Genomic DNA, 20,055 nt, shown 5'->3' on the forward strand with positions numbered 1-20,055 from the left:
GGAATGCAAGGGTAGTACGATCTTGCGGTTGGAGCCTTTTGTTGTTTTGTTTTTTGTTTGGGAGACACAGTGGCTCTTTGAGGCGGAGAATTCGAAAGGAAGAAACACGGTTAGTCGCAAGGCTGCCCTCCCGGCTGCTGAAAGGAAATCACTCAAAATGGGTTATTAGTGTCTTATTGATCTAGGCAACTCATTAAGCTACTTCTTGAGAGATCTCTGTGAATCAGTGTCAAGGAATAATGGAATAAGAACTGACTGTCTCTCTCTCTTCTCCTTTATTACCTGCTGTCACTCTCCCCTAATATTTCTCTCTCACTCCATCAATCTCTTCCTCTACCTTTCTCTCCCCCACATGCTGCTTCCTCTCAATGTCCTTTGCTTTCCTCCCTCACTGTCTTCTCTGTGCAGGTGTCTGGCTCAGTGACCCAGCCCCAGAGACTCGGAGAGGGAGCATGGCCGGCCCGCCGGGCCCCTGCTGGCTCGGCCTGTGCCTGGTGCTCATGGCGGCGGTCGCCTCCTTGTGCCAGGGCTGCCCGCCCCGCTGCGACTGCGTGCCGCAGCTGAAGTCGGTGGCGTGCCACCGCAAGCGCCTGAGCGCCATCCCCGAGGGCATCCCCACGGAGACGCGGCTGCTGGACCTCAGCCGGAACCGCCTGCGCTGCGTGGCGTCGGGGGACCTGGCGCCGTACCCTCGGCTGGAGGAGGTGGACCTGAGCGAGAACATCATCTCCGTGCTGGAGCCCGGCGCCTTCGCCAGCCTCCTGAGCCTGCGCGTCCTCCGCCTCCGCAGCAACCAGCTGAAGCTCGTCCCCATGGGCGCCTTCTCGCGGCTCTCCAACCTCACCACGCTGGACCTGAGCGAGAACAAGATCGTCATCCTGCTGGACTACACCTTCCAGGACCTGCGCAACCTGCGCCACCTGGAGGTGGGAGACAACGACCTGGTCTACATCTCCCACAAGGCGTTCAGTGGGCTGCTGGGTCTGGAGGAGCTGGCCATCGAGAGGTGCAACCTGACGGCCATCTCGGGCCAGTCGCTGTCCTACCTGCGCAACCTGGTCACACTGCGCCTCCGCCACCTGAGCATCCCCTCGCTGGAGGACCAGAACTTCCGCAAGCTGGCGGGGCTGCGGGGGCTGGAGATTGACAACTGGCCCCTGCTGGAGTACATCTCCCCCCTCAGCTTCCAGGGGCTCAACCTCTCCTGGCTCTCCATCACCAACACCAACATCACCTCCGTCCCCTCCGCCTCCTTCCGCAACCTGGCCCACCTCACCTGCCTCAACCTGTCCTACAACCCCATCAGCGTGCTGGAGCCCTGGGCTTTCCGGGACCTGGTGCGCCTGAAGGAGCTGCACCTGGTCAGCACCAGCCTGGTGTCGGTGGAGCCCCACGCGCTGGGCGGGCTGCGGCAGATCCGGGTCCTCAACCTGTCCAACAACTACCTGGTCACCCTGGAGGAGAGCTCCTTCCACTCGGTCAACAGCCTGGAGACGCTGCGGGTGGACAACAACCCGCTGTCCTGCGACTGCCGTCTGCTGTGGATCCTGCAACGCCGCAAGACCCTCAACTTCGACGGCAGGACGCCGGTGTGCGCCGGGCCCCCCGAGGTGCAGGGCAACACGCTCAGCACCTTCTCGGACTCGGCGCTCTTCGACTACTTCACCTGCCAGAAGCCCAAGATCCGCGACCGCAAGCTGCAGCACGTGACGGCGCGCGAGGGCCAGGTCGTGTCCTTCCTGTGCCGGGCCGAAGGCGAGCCCGTGCCCGCCATCATGTGGATCTCCCCCCAGCGCCGCAAGATAACCACGAAGAGCGGCGGCCGGGTCACGGTGCTGCCGGGGGGCACCCTGGAGATCCGCTACGCGCAGGTGCAGGACAGCGGCACCTACATCTGCATCGCCAGCAACGCCGGCGGCAACGACACCTACTTCGCCACGCTCACCGTGAAGGGGCAGCCGCTGGACGCTGCGCTCTTCGCCAACCGGACCCTCTACGCGGGCGACTTCAACGAGACCAGCCTGAACGACACCCGCGTCTTCCTCAAGTTCACCCTGGACCTGAAGACCATCCTGGTGTCCACGGCCATGGGCTGCATCACCTTCCTGGGCGTGGTCCTGTTCTGCTTCCTGCTGCTGTTCGTGTGGAGCCGCGGGCGGGGCCAGCACAAGAACAACTTCTCGGTGGAGTACTCCTTCCGCAAGGTGGACGGCCCCACCACCAGCGGCGGCCAGGGCGGGGCGCGCAAGTTCAACATGAAGATGATATGAAACCACGCAGCCAGGGGTTCCCCGGGGGAGGCATGAGCACGCCCCAACTCGCGCACTCACACACACACGCGCGCGCGCGCAGGCTCACGCACATGCACGCATGGTGCACTTGCAACAGAAATGATTGAAAAAAAAAAACCTGACAAGATGCATGAAAAGCACCACTGTCCCTTACTGGCTTTTGTTAAAAAAACCAACACATTTCATGATAGCGAGTCGATAATCAAGAATCCTATTTTTACAAGCGATGAAGTTAGTCCCAGTTAGCCAGACCCATCAGTATGCTGCATTAGCACACTATGAAAATGAACGTTAGTTCTCCAAAAAAGAGGCCATCTAAAAGTGTTTGATTGGAACAAGGTATGAACACTAGCAGAGCTCTGATTCAGAAAAACATTTCGCCAGCACATTGCGATTACTCATCGCTTCCCTCGCTCGTTAACTTCGTTACCTGGATTCTGACGGATTAGGGTTCTGAAGAGCTCCTGAATTCTAGTCACGCAACTTTGTTTAATTATAACTTTGAAAGAGCTACAGTTCCCTCTGGGCTGCCATTATTTAATCACAGCATATTTCGAAGTAGGCGTTTTTGGGGGAACGGAAAAAAAAACAAGACTCTAAGAGACAGTGATGCTTCGTAATGTTTCCGAGTTCAAACACCTTGTTGGCTGATCTCTGCAGTGGGATAGGAAAGTCTATATCAGTCGCTGTATTTGGGTAATAATTAAAAATACAAGCCTTACAGCCAAATCGAAACACTCGTTATTTTGTGTTATTCCTCTGTTGATACTTCCGACAGGGTGTTGAAGAAATTTAATCTAAGAAACAAAAGCAGAAATACAGACTCCAAATGATGGCCGAAGTCCTTGATCTCACTGCCTTTTAGATGTGGCAGCTGGCGGTGCTGCAGAGTTAGTACCGTCAAACACTTCAGTGAACAACTAAAACATGAGTTGTTTAATGAAGTGATGATGATTACGATTATTAGGGACCGCAGCTGAGGGGTTTTGAGACAAGGATCGAAAGTGTATCAATACATAATCCAGGATTGATTCTGATCAACACATTTTTAAAATTTATAAACGGAACAAAAAAGTCAGCACATTTTTCCTCTAAAAGATTTGGATTTTTTTTCTGCCAGATTATCAAAGAGTGCATTTTTCTGTCCCTGGTGCATGCGTGCGCTGAGCAGCTGTGTGAGTTGGGACGAACGCACTGGCCGCTCTCCGCTGCCCCGCGCGGCGAGCCCTCTGCCCCGCTGCCTCCCGGGGGGGGGGGGGCAGCCGGGACCGTGCCGAAGCTCGCGTCGGCGCCGCCACTCCCAGACACTCCTCCCACGCCCTCCACCAGTGAGCCGGTACAGCAGTGTAGTCTCCCTCTGACAGCTCGCGCCCACGCCCCCTGGCGACATCCCGGTCGAGCACTGGAAAACACTGATGACAGATCTCGATCCATCCAGTTGGAAAATTGCCTGGAAGCTACGTTATCACCCTGCCTACAGTAATACAGCAACTAATACGTCCTTACTGTCACAGTTGCAGTGCAGGGGGACTCTGTCGCCAGTCAGAACCCATATAGAACCCATAAAGAGGGGCTGGATTGCCAGAGCAGGGGGTTCAGCTCTGTTCTTGGTGAGAAGTCACTTTGTAACATTTCTGTCCCATGTGGGAAGACCAGGGCTGCTCTGGGAGTTTTCAGAGGCGGATGAAGCTTTAGAGACCTCACCTCTCCCAGAGACGGGGCGCCGCAGCCCCCAAAACAGCCTCTGTGGTCCCCCGATAGAGGGCTACGAGATGCCCAGCTCATTCTCACCCGTTGTGCCCACCGTAGCCACCCAATCGCCCGGCTCACCAGCTCTTGAGCTCTCCCCAGCGGCCAGTGTGCGAATGTCTCTGCCCCCCCCAGCCCAGCCTGTCCCCCCCCCGCACCCCGACCATAACCCTCCTCTCCCTTGCGCTGGGCTTCTGTGAGGAGGGGGTCCCTGGCTGGTGAAACACTACATCTCTCCCACCCTACCCCATGTACACCCCCACCAACCACACCCACGCCCTCCCTCTCAGTTAGACCCCTGCTGCCCATGTGGGACCCTGCTTCTGCCCTGCGTTCAGACCCAGGCCTCTGCCTCCTGTCGTGTCTCTTCTGAAAGCAGTGCTTCTGTGAGGCTTCTCTCGTCAAGACCCCGACACGGAGTCTCTGCCCACCTTCGTCAGCCGTGTCGGACTTCCCGAGCGCGTCTTGGGTGGCGGGGGGGGGCGGGGGCGGGGGTGGTGTTAAAAAAATCACAAAAATGTGACTTTTCTCCGGGTCCTGAGAACTGCTCTGTGTTTGCGTGCGAGCGGAGGAGCGCGGGTGCTCGGGGGACGGCCGTGGGTGTGCGAGACGGCCCGCGGCGGAGCGCCCCCTGCAGCTCGGGGGCGATGGCACAACTCCCAGTCCTGCCTCCAGCGAGACAGCAGATCCGGCAGCCTGCAGTGGCAGCCTGGAGGGTGGGGTCCCATCCGCTTCAGAACTGTCCAGGTGAGTCTGCAGCTCCTGAAAACTCTGTCTTTTGAACATCTCGCCAGGCATCACAGCTGGGCAGTGGCGTTGTGTCAAGCTCGGGGGGGGGGAGGATGAGTGTGGCAAACTCCTAGTAGCGGCCGAGGAGCAGCAGGCTCTCCCAGATGTTTTGAAGGGGATGTTTCTGTGAGGGGGGCGGGGGATTGTAGGAACTTGCTGTGACTGTCCAATTGTAATTCTGCAATAATATGTGTGTCACTACTGTGTAAATATTCTGTAATGGGTGTACCTGTACTCTGAAGTGTTTCCAGGGCTTTCGAAGAACATGCGTTTTAGGAGCTGGGTTGGTTTGGGAAAAACAAAGCCAGAAGTCTGTTGCTAGGAATTCGTGAGAGTAAACTTCGTCCCACACTGTGACAGTCATTTGAGCCGCAGTTCACATCCCACAGGGCGCAAATGGAAAAAGGTTTGTGTTGAGCATTTGTTTTTTTTGTTGTTTTACTTTTCAGTCTTGATAAACCGGGCTTTTAGAATTGGGAGGCTTTAAATTGCAAAGCATCCGTTTCTTTAGCTGATGTAGTGTCAAAGCCTGCACCCCTCAGAAACGCACAGAATTACTCACTGGCGTTTCCAAGGGGCTTGTTAGTTCATTTGGGCTGCAGTAGGAGTGTTTTCCAAATCAGGGTCTCGTTTAAAAAGCTCCACTGTGGACCAGAGGTGAAGTCCACGTTGTTTCTTAGTTCTGAGTCTACAGCTCAGTGTGGGGTGGCCTGGGTAGGTCTGACTACAAAGACATGGAAGCTGTCACGTGACCGTACAGGGGGTGCGTTTTCGGACGTAACTCCTACCATGCTTGTGTCTCATGTCTACAGGCCACACGTTTGGAAAATGAGGGTTTTATCTGTTCTGAGAGCATCAGAGATTCCTGTAGGAGACGAGAGGTATGCACAGGGGTGTGACTGCGTGATCTATAGCAACCCCACCCCTCCGATATATAGACCCCTCTGCCAGATGTCTGTAATAAGGCAGTCCAGAGCAGTGCACTTCTTAATTCCTTGACAAATTCCTGCTTGAAGGGATCTGAATTGAACTGGGGCTGAGGAGGAGGAGAAAGGGAGAAAGAGGGGGGTGGAAAATGAAAAGTCGTTCAGAACACAAGCCCTTGACTCCCCCCTCACCCTCCTCTTGCCCTTCCCCTACCAGAAACTGCCCCGTGCCAAGGTGCCAGCCGCCGTGAGGCTACCGCTCCGCAGACTTCGGCTCCTGAGGGCCTAGAGCGGATGTGTCAGAGGGCCAGCGGGCTCGTCTCCGGTCCGCTCAGTCGGGCCGCCCAGGGAAGAGTAGCACTTCAGAGCAATAAACTGTTCTTCTGTCTGTGTGCTGGGTTGGTTGTTTTTCAATCCAGGGGATCCCGCAAGATTTCTCTTTCCCATCCGTCCAGTGGCCACATTAAGAGAGAAAAATCGGGATCCTCGTTTTCATTGTCCGCCGTCACCATTCCGTCTGTGTAGGATTTTTGGAACGCTGTTTCTGGTAGTGAGAGAAGGCGAGATTCCTCTGACCTTGACCATTCTTCAGTGGAGGATGTAGCAAAGCCTCTCCTCTCTTCAAAGAGTGTTGGGGTGAAAAACTGTCCTGGTACCGCGAGCTTCTAATTTCTATATAATCCGTGACACCCACTCCCAGGTGTGCCAGCGGCCTGGTCTGGGGTTTGGGCTCTTCTGTTGGTTGTTCAAGTGTTTCTGGGTTGCTGGTTGGCTGTTAGGACCACCACTGTGTTCAGGGTTTGAGCTCGTGAAGCTTGAAGGGGAACTGCAGTCCCAATGTCTCAGACCGGTTATTACATCTCGGTAACAAAATAAATCCATTGATGTTACAGAACAAATTGACAAATTCCGAATTAGGCACGACATCATGAACTTTGTGAAAGTACTGTAAGTCGCCATGTTGTCAAGTTCCCACGAATGGTGATGTCATGCGGCCCTTCCTGCTCACTAGTCACCGTAATGGCTAATGCAATGGGATGTACGAGCGAATAAACACAGGTTGTGCTGCAGACGTTTTACACAGAAATGTTGCAACATCATCTGCATGCAGAGTTAACAACTAAGCGGTATTTGACTGCAAAACAGTTTCGAAGTTGAGAGCGGTAGTTCTATTGGATATTGGATTAGAAGAGATGTATTCACAAGCCTGCTTGTTTATAGTGTAACAGGGCCGCAACACGTCGCCAGATGTTTTGTTGCCTCGTTCTGAATCGCAGAACATGGCGTTGCGTAAACCTGGAAATGTCTCTTTTGTGATGTAAATTGGAGGTTTCGCAAGTTACTGCGAACATTTTACCTTCATCGTGGTTTGAAATGCCCTCATTAATGCTGATTCTTTTTAGCCTGAAGTATGAAAACAGCCTTGCAGTTCCCCCTTAAATTGATAGGAGTTCAAATTCACCATGGCTTCTGTACGTGAGAAGGAGAGATACAGTACTTCCTCACGTGCTAGTTTCATCTCTTCGGCACTCCTTCCATCTTAAACCCTACAGCGTGCCCCTGGCATCCCCCACCAGCACGTCGGCCAAGCCAGATTCAGTACTCTGTCGTGGCACAGGCTGCTACACAGTATGTGTTAGTGCCGCTGTTCAGCAGTAACCATATTTGTAACTCCCACAGAACCAAGAGATGAAAACAACTCGAGAGGTGACTCAGAGGCTGAGAAGCGCTGGCGTTCTGTGCGGCGCACAGCTGCACTGCTGCTGCTGGGGGGGGCAGTGTGTCACGCTGTCGTCACTGACCGACACACCCACAGACCAGCGTCCAGCTGCAGCCCCCCCCTCGCAGAGGAGAGCAGGGCAGCGTGTCCGACACGCGGGTGCCCTGAGCACTGCTCCGCGATGTCATTTCCTTCCGATGGCGGTGCTTAACCAGGCCTGCAGTCTTGCACGTGCGATGCCCTCTGCCGAGATTTCTCTGCGGCCCTGGGGCACAGGACAGGCACAGACACCATAAATTGTAAACAGGTCACAGGAGAGCTCTTTAAGTGAGGTTTGAATAAGGATGATTAGCATCTGCAACATAATCACACGTGTTCCCTCCAAACACAAGACACTAATTTGTAAGTATAGCTGAACTTCAGTGGATTGTAATAAATACCCTCATCCCCTTGTCAGTTATATAGACAAACTGTTTAACGCTGATCGTACAGTTAATTAGAAAACTAATCAACTGCTCAATACTTTCAAGCACTTGATTAAAGATGGAGTTGTATTTAGTGATTGCAGTTTCGGCTCACCCTGTTAATTTCAGTGTCTTATTTACAAAACAGACCAACCTTATAAAATGATTGATAATGAACTCTGTACTATCCATGCTTTATGCGGTGGGGGAAGAGGGGGCTGATAATAATAATTAGAATAATTGCTAACACTTATAGCAGTTTTCTGGACACTCCACTCAAAGCACTTTACAGGTCATGGGGATCCCCTCCACCACCACCAGTGTGCAGCCCCACCTGGATGATGCGCCAGCCCACTCCCCACACACCAGCTCTCAGTGGGGAGGAGAGCAGAGTAATGAAGCCAATTCAGAGATGGGGATTATTAGGAGGCCATTATTGGTAAGGCCCAATGGGAAATTTGGCCAGGACGCCGGGGTAACACCCCTACTCTTTGAGAGACGCCCTGGGATTTTTAATGACCATAGAGAGTCAGGACCTCGGTTTTGTCTCATCTGAAGGACAGTGCCTGTTTACAGTATAGTGTCCCCGTCACTATACTGGGGCATTAGGACCCACATGGACTGCAGGGTGAGCGCCCCCTACTGGTCCCACTAACACCTCTCCCAGCAGCAGCCTTAGCTTTCCCAGGAGTCTCCCCTCCAGGTACTGACCAGGCTCACACCTGCTGGGCTCCAGTGGGCTGCCAGCTGGGAGTTGAAGAGTGATATGGCTGCTGGCGATGGTTCTGATGGTTCTTTGGCCCAGTTGAGGCGGCTCTTAATCGTGTTAAAGAGACGAGGGATGAGTTGAATTTTGTCTGATGTAAGAAAGGGCATGGAGATGGAGGTGGATGTAAAAAGATCCAGCGGGATGTTTTTTTTTTGTTTGTTTCATTTTTATTTCTGCCCTTTCATTTTTCTTGCCAGCTTGAAGTACGTGCAAGGCACAGTGCCAATGTGATTGCTGCTTAGGGGAGGGGTTCCTGTGCGCACGCAGGACTTCGCCAGGGTCTGCTAACCTGTAAGCTGCACATGGAGAAATTGGAAGAGACTGACCCCACAGCCCCAGGCAGACCTCTGGGGTATTCAATAGGCTGTTCCATGGCTGTGAAGGGTTAGGGTGAGGGAGCAGAGGAGTGGAATATGGGGGGTGCTAATCAAGGCAGGGGTGTTGGATACCCCAATGCCTCGGATGCTGTATAAAGGGCTTCAATCCACAATTCCTTTATTTTTCATTCTGGGAAATGTTGGTCAGCTCCAGCTGTGTTGCATTTCCCTGTGGCAGTGCTGCCCCCTGGTGGCGGCTGACTGCAGCAACGAGCCCGAGTGCAGCTCTCCAAGAGAAGAGTGGCGAGACTCAGAACTTCACAGTGAAGGCCTGCGTGTGCATTTAGCAGTTGCAATAGTTTACTACCTTGAAGATGATCATCCGGCGCACAGGAAACGTTTGTCTTTGTAACCATTATGGTGTGTAAACTCGTGTCGGTGCTGATCGCTGGGTCGTAAGTAAAGAGCACGTGATTCGGTACTGGGTAGATTTGAAGTTACGTGCATTGTTAAGATTATCATGACATAAAACAGAATCAGATGTTCTCATGCTGTTGTGCTCGCCCTCACTGGAAGAGTTGTCAGGTTGGAGGAATCTTTGATTTTTAGTGTTTTCTCAATAATCCCAAAGTAAATGATAAAAAGGAAGTCCTAAGGGTGTGATACCACAGTGCTCTCCTGTGAACAAGCAGACCTATCTATGCATGCTATTCTAACCCTGATTTTACCAAACTCCTGGAACTGTTGGTCAGCTTTCATATGAACTGGTGATGGGATTGGGTGGCAGCCTCCTTGGGGGCGGGTGTTATCTGTAGCCAGGGACCAATCCACGCCCGGCATGTACTCAAGGGGAGGGTCTTATTTTTCAGATTGAATGACTGCCAGCCTCAACGATTTTATACCTGAAAAAAAAGCAGATGGGTTTTATACTTAACAGGGTCAGAATACAGAAATCCTTAGTCTTCCTGGGACCATTGTGTTGTGATTCATTTCTACTGATACAAAAAGAGAAGTTATTAAATTATTAATATTATTATTAAATAAAGAGCCATCCTTTAACAGAAGCAGCAGTGTTGCTCACTGGCCTGCTCTGCGGTGTCCTGGAAATTCTTTACTATTTGGATTAAAGGCGTTTTTCCTACTGGGGGAGGCGGGGTTTAGCAGAGACCTGTCCGGGACCCATTCCTAGGTTTCAGAAATGGCCCTAAGTTCATTGCTCTCAATAGTGAGCTGTAAACGAGACGGTGCCGGGAGATGAAACACTCGGGTCTCTGCTGAACCCTCCCCGTGTGCAGGAACGAGCTGAACACAGGTCCCGCGGACGGCTGGGACGGAGTCTGGGCATCGCCCGCTGCACCTTATTCGGGTGGGAGGGAATTTTGTGTTACAATCCACTCCTCTGTCCGGAGAATGGGCGGTGCAAAGGTCCCGATTTGTCTGCAAAAGCACTTCTCCCACTATCCATGATCCGGACTGGTGCTGTACTTTCCCCGCGGGTCCGGTGGCACAAACATCTGTTCTGGGGCTGCAGGAGCGCTCCCCGCGACACGGGTCTCCGGCTCCGGCTCCAGCTGGAGCCCAGCGGCGCTGGCGGGGGGCTGAGGCGACATCCCGGCGCCCTTCTCGTTAATGAACTCAAGTTCGTCTTACTCTGAAACCTAGGAATGGGTCCCGCCTCAGCCCTGCGCCCCAGCTGCTCGGAGCTGCTGAAGGTGACAAACACGAGCGGCTGTGACAGGGCTCCGCACCCACTGAACACCAGCCTCCCGGCGGCCTGGAGCCCGTCAGCCGCTGGTCAAACTCTTTAACATGCCCGCACCCGCGGGCCTCATGACCCCACTCGAGTTGGACTGGGGTCACGGGGCGCTTGCCGGCCATTCCGAAGAGACTCTCCCAGCTCCCCCACCAAAACCCGCGCTCACCCTGTCCCACACCAGGATGCTCTGGTTTTAAACTCGAATCGATTTTTGGACAAAAATGTTTTGAGAACATTTCGATTATTTTTATTCCGTTTGTTTTATACTGTGTGTCTTGTACGATGAGAACATCATTTTGTTTATAAAAGCATGTTACACCGCCTGCTGCTTCTGTCGTCTTTGCTGTCTTCCTTGTCCCCGCTTCTCGTGCCTGTCTAAACCCGTCACCGGCGGACTTGCCTGTCCAGCGCCCTGCCTGTGAGTATTTGCTGCAGTCCGACAGTTTATTTACATACATGTAGTGAGTGCATTTTATTCCTGAGTCATACGTCCGCACGTTTAACCTCAGCAAGTAGTATCAGTAGGCTAAACGATGGAGAGAGATAACTAATTCAAGATAAAAAGGGCGTCAAATATATGGGTCGCGGTTTTTTCCAATTTACAGGGCTGCAGTGACATTCGCCACCAGACGGCGCTCTTGCCTCACCGAGTTTGCATGGAGTGACGGGATCTTAACATGATGGCACACCGGACCAATTTCCACAACCGTTTCTTTCGTGAATCCGAAGACGTTTAATCTGCAATCTGGTGCTGTTATCCACAAGCGTATTTATTAAAAATCTGTCCCCAGGAAGCCGGCAGTTTGTGAGTCAGTCCTTTTCGATTACGTTAATTAAGAACCTCGCTTTCCCTCCTCCTCTTTCTGGGCCGCAGTTGCTGATGTCGCGGGAATGTTCAAAGACTGAGAGACGTAAACAAGCTGTAGTTGTTGCACAGGTCAGATGTGACTTAGGAAACTGGATATTTCTTTGACAATGCGGTTGCGGCTGACCTTTATTGCAAGCCCGCTGTCCTCAGCAGAATCATGAATGCACGGAGGCGGACACCCCCCTTTATAAACGTGAGCAGGGGGGGAGATGAAGACTTTTCCTCAAGACGGACGGAGAGATTCCGGTTTTCCCGGAGCGACAAGGACAACACGGCTCCGGCTGAGTGGGGGCAGACAGCGCAGAAGACGCCTGGAGCAGAAGCTCGGCAGTCGGAGAAGGCGTCCGGCTCCCCGCCAGGTAAGACCAGCGGTTGTGTCAGGCGGGTCCGGGACCGCACCTTCCGGAAACCTGGAGCAGCTCGGCTCCCGAAATTGGCTCGGTGTGGAGGACTCCGACTTCTGATTAAAACGGAGAATTTAATGGGAGGATGGAGCAGAGAGGAGCTGGAAGCTGAACACAGGCCCTCCAGGCTGCTGGGACAGAGCTCAGGACGGGACTCGAACCGGAACAGCCCTGCGGCCCGGCCGGCCGGTCGGCTGGAGCTCATAGACGTGAGGAGCCAGCTGTTCCTCGCTGAAGGAGCGCAGGGGACCGGCCTCCGCAGCTCAGCTGGGTGTGAGAACAGGAGAAGGGCTATAAACCAAACGCTTGTCCCAGCTAGCCCGTCGAGCAGTAAACAAGTCTCGTTCCAGACTCCCACAACCCTCTGTGTAAAGAAGCTTCCTGCTCAGTTTTCAATGTATTTCCACATAGTTTCTATTTCTGTTTGACTCTTGGTTCTGGAGGATTGACTGACTCTGGCAGAGATCCTGCCACAGTACTGGGCTGCGATGGAAAACCACTGCCTGTCCCACACCTGTCCTATACCTGTCCAACAACCGTCCCACACCTGTCCTGTACCCGTCTCATACCTCTCCAACATCTGTGCAACATCTGTCCAGCTCCTGGCCCACACCTATGCAACACCTGTCCCTCACTCGTCCCACACCTGCCCAACAGCTGTCCAGCTCCCGGCCCGCTCCTGGAGGTGTGGACGCTTGCTGGCTGCCAGGCCCGTGTTCCACAGGGAGGGGCAGAGGCGCGTGTGCTGTCCACTCGGGGGACTCTCCAGGTCTCCGTGCGGACGAGCTCTGAGCCGCCCACACCACCTCACAGCCCAGCTGCTGAGGCCCCCGGCGGAGCAGGAGGTCGGGGGGCTGGGATGGCGGCGCTGCCACTGGGGGGGGGGAGGAGGGGAGGGGTCTCACGGTCTCGCTGAGACTCCCCTCCGTTATCGGATGCGTGTTGTTGTCGTTACTGCTGACGAGGCGCTTTCTCTCTGCCTCTCTCTCTCCACAGACCCTCCACTCAGTTCAAGACGCTCTGTTGGCGTGACTGATCGGGGCTGCCGCAGCAGATACAGGGATCACAACATCTACACACATTTCCACACAGCATCACACACATACTACACTGCCGAGAGACCGATTCACTGTTCCTCAGTATTATTATTATTAGAGATCAAGTACTGGGCCAACAGCTTGACTGAGCTCCCTGTCTCCTCTCCCTTCTCTCTGTGTTTGACCACGTCCTCCTGCTATAACGAGCAGGGGCTGGAGTCCACAGTGCAGGGGGCTCGGCGAGCTCAGGTCCGCAGCTGCTCTTCCTCAGACCCTGGAGGAGTCTGAGCTCAGGCCTGGGGAAGAGGAGGAGGAGGAGGAGGAGGAGGAGGAGGGGTAGACTCCCTGCAGGAGCTGCTGGATCGGTGAAGTGGGCTGGACCGTCCAGGGCTCAGAGAGGGTCAGGAGTTTATTGCCCGGTGAGGTCAGGGCTCCATCTGGGAGCAGTTCTGGGGTTGACTGATGTGTGGGACCCGCGCACGAGCTCATCTCACGGGCGGAAGGAAACCGATTTGTTTCACAAGCGCTGACGGCAAGGTCAGATCTCGGAACGGCTTCGTTGTTAAAACATGAGCTTGCAGAAATGTTGACAGTAATGGTAATTTGTTAAAAGTGTAAACAATAATAATAATTCCTCACACTTCTATAGCGCTTTTCTGGACACTCCACTCAGAGTGGTATACAGGTAATGGGGATCCCCTCCACCACCACCAGTGTGTACCCCCACCTGGATGATGCACCAGTACACTCCCCACACACCAGCTCTCAGTGGGGAGGAGAGCAGAGTGATGAAGCCAGTTCAGAGAGGGGGATTATTAGGAGGCCATGATGGGTAATGGCCAGGGGAGAAATTTGGCCAGGACACTGGGGTTACACCCCTACTCTTTTTGAGGAACACTAGGATTTTTAACCACAGTGAGTCAGGACCTCGGTTTTACGTCTCATCTGAAGGACGGCGCCTTTTTACAGTACAGTGTCCCCGTCACTATACTGGGGCATTAGGACTCACACAGACTGCACCTCTTCCAGCAGCAGCCTCAGCTTTCCCAGGAGTCTCCCCTCCAGGTACTGGCCAGGCTCACAGCTGCTGGGCTCCAGTGGGCTGCAAGCTGGGAGCTGCAGGGTGACAGAGCTGCTGCTGAACCTGTGGCCTGTGGCCTGTGGCCAGGTCTCTGAGCTCTGGACAGCAGGTCAGGCTCTGCCCCGGTCTCCTGTCTTCACCTCGTGCTTCTGTACAGCCTCCAGGGGGGCACAGGCCCTGGTGACGAGGGGTGGCGCACACCCTGCTGTCCTGACCGTCCAGCCTCCTGCCATTCCGCTGCTAGAGATACTCCAGCGCACCTGTGACTTTACTGCACTCTTACAGTGGCCCTGCTCCAGCGTACCTGTGACTTTACTGCACTCTTACAGTGGCACTGCTCCAGCGTACCTGTGACTTTACTGCACTCTTACAGTGGCCCTGCTCCAGAGTACCTGTGACTTTACTGCACTCTTACTTTGGCACTGCTCCAGAGTACATGTGACTTTACTGCACTCTTACAGTGGCCCTGCTCCAGAGTACCTGTGACTTTACTGCACTCTTACTGTGGCACTGCTCCAGCGTACCTGTGACTTTACTGCACTCTTACAGTGGCCCTGCTCCAGAGTACCTGTGACTTTACTGCACTCTTACAGTGGCCCTGCTCCAGAGTACCTGTGACTTTACTGCACTCTTACAGTGGCCCTGCTCCAGAGTACCTGTGACTTTACTGCACTCTTACTGTGGCACTGCTCCAGCGTACCTGTGACTTTACTGCACTCTTACAGTGGCCCTGCTCCAGAGTACCTGTGACTTTACTGCACTCTTACAGTGGCCCTGCTCCAGAGTACCTGTGACTTTACTGCACTCTTACAGTGGCCCTGCTCCAGAGTACCTGTGACTTTACTGCACTCTTACTGTGGCACTGCTCCAGCGTACCTGTGACTTTACTGCACTCTTACAGTGGCCCTGCTCCAGAGTACCTGTGACTTTACTGCACTCTTACAGTGGCCCTGCTCCAGCGTACCTGTGACTTTACTGCACTCTTACAGTGGCCCTGCTCCAGAGTACCTGTGACTTTACTGCACTCTTACAGTGGCCCTGCTCCAGCGTACCTGTGACTTTACTGCACTCTTACAGTGGCCCTGCTCCAGAGTACCTGTGACTTGGCTGGTCGAACCTGATTGAGAGTCAGTGGGAGGACACCCATATAAATAAGAAAACAAAGCTATTTTGAGGTAGAGGGGTTCCCCTCCCCTCAAGAGTTTGTTAAGCTGTCTCAGTACGCACACTAAGACCAGATGGGTGGTATTAACCCATCATCTACTGTCAGTCTCCATCCAGCTCTTCAAAAAATCTAAAGTATGTTTTTCTGCTCACTGTAGCTGTTGCCCTTTCAGGATTGAAATGGGTCAGAGGTGAACTCTGACATCATACCTGTTTCATGTGAATCATTCACTGGCGCGATGACATCAGCATCATCCCTAACAGGAAGAGAGAGCAGTGTGAGAGGGACCTGGGGGAGGTGGCGCCAGCAGGGAAAATTCCACACGGTGCTCTGTGAGTTAACCCCCTCCCTGCTGGAGAGGAGATTGTGAATCCTCTCCCCTCTCCCCTCTCCTCTCTCGGGCTTGAGCATGGCTGGCAAGGGGCTTTCCAGACCATCTTAGGCCTGCCTGAGGTCAGATTCAGCACTCTTGTCACTGAGCTGAGGGCACCATGGCACTGCAATAGGGCAACACTGAGGGCACCATGGCGGTGCAATAGGGCAACACTGAGGGCATTATGGCACTGCAATAGGGCAACACTGAGGGCATTATGGCACTGCAATAGGGCAACACTGAGGGCACCATGGCACTGCAATAGGGCAACACTGAGGGCAATATGGCAGTCCAATAGGGCAACACTGAGGACATTATGGCAGTCCAATAGGGCAACACTGAGGACACCATGGCAGTGCAATAGGGCAACACTGAGGACATTATGGCGGTGCAATAGGGCAACACTGAGGGCATTATGGCGGTGCAATAGGGCAACACTGAGGACATTATGGCGGTGCAATAGGGCAACACTGAGGGCATTATGGCACTGCAATAGGGCAACACTGAGGGCATTATGGCAGTGCAATAGGGCAACACTGAGGACACCATGGCAGTCCAATAGGGCAACACTGAGGGCACCATGGCAGTCCAATAGGGCAACACTGAGGACATTATGGCGGTGCAATAGGGCAACACTGAGGGCATTATGGCGGTGCAATAGGGCAACACTGAGGACATTATGGCGGTGCAATAGGGCAACACTGAGGGCATTATGGCACTGCAATAGGGCAACACTGAGGGCATTATGGCACTGCAATAGGGCAACACTGAGGGCAATATGGCAGTCCAATAGGGCAACACTGAGGGCATTATGGCGGTGCAATAGGGCAACACTGAGGACACCATGGCAGTCCAATAGGGCAACACTGAGGACATTATGGCGGTGCAATAGGGCAACACTGAGGGCATTATGGCGGTGCAATAGGGCAACACTGAGGGCACCATGGCAGTCCAATAGGGCAACACTGAGGACATTATGGCGGTGCAATAGGGCAACACTGAGGGCATTATGGCACTGCAATAGGGCAACACTGAGGGCAATATGGCAGTCCAATAGGGCAACACTGAGGACATTATGGCGGTGCAATAGGGCAACACTGAGGGCATTATGGCGGTGCAATAGGGCAACACTGAGGGCACCATGGCACTGCAATAGGGCAACACTGAGGGCACCATGGCACTGCAATAGGGCAACACTGAGGACATTATGGCGGTGCAATAGGGCAACACTGAGGGCATTATGGCACTGCAATAGGGCAACACTGAGGGCATTATGGCACTGCAATAGGGCAACACTGAGGGCATTATGGCGGTGCAATAGGGCAACACTGAGGGCAATATGGCAGTCCAATAGGGCAACACTGAGGGCATTATGGCGGTGCAATAGGGCAACACTGAGGGCACCATGGCAGTCCAATAGGGCAACACTGAGGACATTATGGCGGTGCAATAGGGCAACACTGAGGGCATTATGGCACTGCAATAGGGCAACACTGAGGGCATTATGGCACTGCAATAGGGCAACACTGAGGGCAATATGGCAGTCCAATAGGGCAACACTGAGGACATTATGGCGGTGCAATAGGGCAACACTGAGGGCATTATGGCACTGCAATAGGGCAACACTGAGGGCAATATGGCGGTGGAATAGGGCAACACTGAAGGCATCATGGCAGTGCAATGGGGAAATACTGAGGGCAATATGGCAGTGCAATAGGGCAACACTGAGAGATTCATGGCAGTGCAGTAGGGCAACACTGAGGGCAATATGGCAGTGCAATGGGGCAATACTGAGGGCAATATGGCGGTGCAATAGGGCAACACTGAGGGCAATATGGTGGTGCAATAGGGCAACACTGAGGGCAATATGGCAGTGCAATGGGGCAACACTGAGGGAATACTGCACTTGTCAGAGACCTTGTGTTTTTGTTGGCAGTAGAAAGCAGGGCTGAAGTGTGCTGTGTGCAGGGCTCCTGTCCCTGTGCACAGTCACGCAGCCTCAGTTCAGCTCCCCTGATGCGGCACTATTCTCTTCCTGAGGATGTGGCGCACCACTATGAAAAGACAGAAATACATTTTTATCTGTTTTTTTTCGCTCGAGTTTTTTCTCTCTCCCTCTCTGCATTAACCCCAGAGGAGAGCACGAGGGGGGGGCAGCAACGCTCTGTGGTGAACCAGGAACCTGGAGCTGGGCTTCCTGTGCTCACACCTGGGACAGGTGAGGTTACCCAAGTGCACTGATACAGGCTGCTGCGAGCTGCCCTGCCCCCCCCCGCTGGTAACGGAAGATCTCTGGCTTATCGCAGCCGTGGCCTGAAATCCGCTGAGCTGCTCTGCGACGCCGGGGAGCTGTGAGAGTCCCTACAGCTTCACTGCGATAAACCCAGACCCCCCTCTCAGCTCGAGTCGGGCACCCACAGTGCCTGGAAGCCGAGGGTCTGGGGAGAGGGGTGGGTGGGAGGGTCTCGCTGTCTGGGGGGGGGGGGTTTGATTCCATGAGTCAGGAGGGTGGGAGGGGCTGCTTGTCTGTCTGTTGCCCTTCTCTGACCTCAGGGGGCAGGGGGTGTCCGGACAGTGGGCTGCTTGAGGTCAGCTCTCTTCAGGCTGCGTCACTGGTTCGGGGAAGCTGCCTCACTGACTCCAACCCCAGCCAGCCCTGACCACCGCTGGTCCCCGGACGAGATGTGTCACTCATGGTTTCTCTCCTCATCACCCCCCACGGAGATGACGCCAGAGATGTCAGCACCACTCCTTCAGTGAAGGGTTTCGGTGGGAGCGCTGGCTGGGGCGTGCAGCTTGCGATCTCCTGCTTAGTACGGGGCAGGAGGGGAGCACCAGGAAAGGGGTCTGATGAGTCCACGTCGGCCCGCCACACGGTGATTAATTGGCCGATGCTAGCGTCGCCCACGATTAGCGGATCGATTGGTCCACGTGGTGATCGACTGTCCAATCCCAGTGAAGAGGATGCAAAAAATCCCAGTGGGGTTCAGGGAAGATTTGAAATGTTTTAATTTGTGGTGCATAAAGGCCGTCTCTGGAGAACATCAAGTGATACAGCCCCCATGGTGCCCTGAACCCAAGCGGTTTTACAGGAAGTCTTGTAGTCCGAGTTCAGCTCTGGTCACCCTCTGTCATTACCAGTGATCATCGCTTGTGCATTCGAACTGTACAGTGTACCTCCGCACCTGCCACAGGCTGTAATCCCTGCCCTGCGGTTACACATTCGTGCTGAGGCCTGGTCAGCTCAGGCTGTACACCAGTGTCACCGTGCTGTGATCGTCCCGGTTCTCTCTCGTATAAAAGCATCAGAAAGCTGAGCAAAAAAGTAGAGGACATCCAGGCCACCTTGTAAATTAGTGCATAACTCCCTGCCTGTCAGCTGCTACCCTGAAGAGCGAGTCTGCGTGCATCAGCAGCTCGGTGACGGAGCTGACCCCAGGGCTGGACCCTGCGTGTGTCCTGCAGATCGCTGGGCGGGCGATCAGGCAGAGAGAGCCGCGCGTGGAGTCGCCTCTCTGCTGGCTTGCAGGGGGCTGCGAGAGTGATAGCGATCAGGTGTCTCGGAGAGCTCGCCGCGCGCAGCTTTCGGAGGAAACTCGGAGCCACGCGGCGTCCCTTTTCGCTGGGTGGGGGGGTGCAATGGGGCAAAGTGGCATTTAACTGCTGGTCGGGGCAGGACGTTTAACCCCTTCAGAGCTGCTCGATCCGGGGTGGGATAGGTGCCGCAGGGCCAGGAGGAACTGAACGCTTCTGTCGCTGTGTGTCCAGGGTGGGGGGGGGGGGCTGAATTTCTCTTTTCGCTTCAGGCCTCGGCCACATCGCGGAAGAGAAGAGTTATTTCTGCATCAAAACGCTATTTTTTTTTTAAAAAAAAGCATCTGAACCACAGAGCGTTCTCAGCCTTTCGCAGAGCAGCTGCTCCTGGAAGCGGCCGGTCTGTGACTCAGTGGGACTGGCTGTGTTTCTTCGGCTGTCCCTGGTGCTCTTCTGCGATGATGCCACACTTGTCTCTCGGTGCCTCCCCTCCTGTCTCCCTGCCCTCTGCTGTCAACAGCCTGTGCCCGTCTGCAGCAGCAGGACCTGCTCCCGGGTCAGCAGAGCTGGAGCGGGCTCTTGGGGGCAACTGGACAGAGGAGCTGGCATTGTAAGCCGGGTTGGTGCCTCCTGCAGAGGGGGTGTGGTATCGCCTCCCAGCCTGTCCTGCTGCTAACTGACACACACGCACACACAGTGCAAGGATGTGTGTGTGTGTGTGTGCGCCTGAATCAGTCACAAGCGCACATCTTTGTGTGACTTCTGTGGTTTTCTCTTGTGGCTAGACAGTCATTTACCAGCAGCTCCTCCCC

General features: G+C 54.2%; 1 protein-coding gene across 8 annotated transcripts in view; it reads left to right on the forward strand.

Moving 5' to 3' along the window:
- Positions 1-11,104, forward strand: part of lingo3a (leucine rich repeat and Ig domain containing 3a) — a 55,292-nt gene extending 44,188 nt beyond the window's left edge. For 6 of the 8 annotated variants that reach the window (XM_069185862.1, XM_069185866.1, XM_069185864.1 and 3 more), the window contains one exon: positions 409-11,104. In XM_069185862.1, coding sequence (XP_069041963.1) covers positions 409-2,270 — 1,862 coding nt within the window. In that variant the 3' untranslated portion in view covers positions 2,271-11,104. The remainder of the gene's footprint in view (positions 1-408) is intronic. The other 2 variants (XR_011183967.1, XR_011183966.1) reach the window with 2 other exon arrangements.
- Positions 11,105-20,055: the final 8,951 nt, after the last annotated feature.

Source organism: Lepisosteus oculatus, chromosome 29 (assembly GCF_040954835.1).
Source record: "Lepisosteus oculatus isolate fLepOcu1 chromosome 29, fLepOcu1.hap2, whole genome shotgun sequence".
Lineage (NCBI taxonomy): Eukaryota > Metazoa > Chordata > Actinopteri > Semionotiformes > Lepisosteidae > Lepisosteus > Lepisosteus oculatus.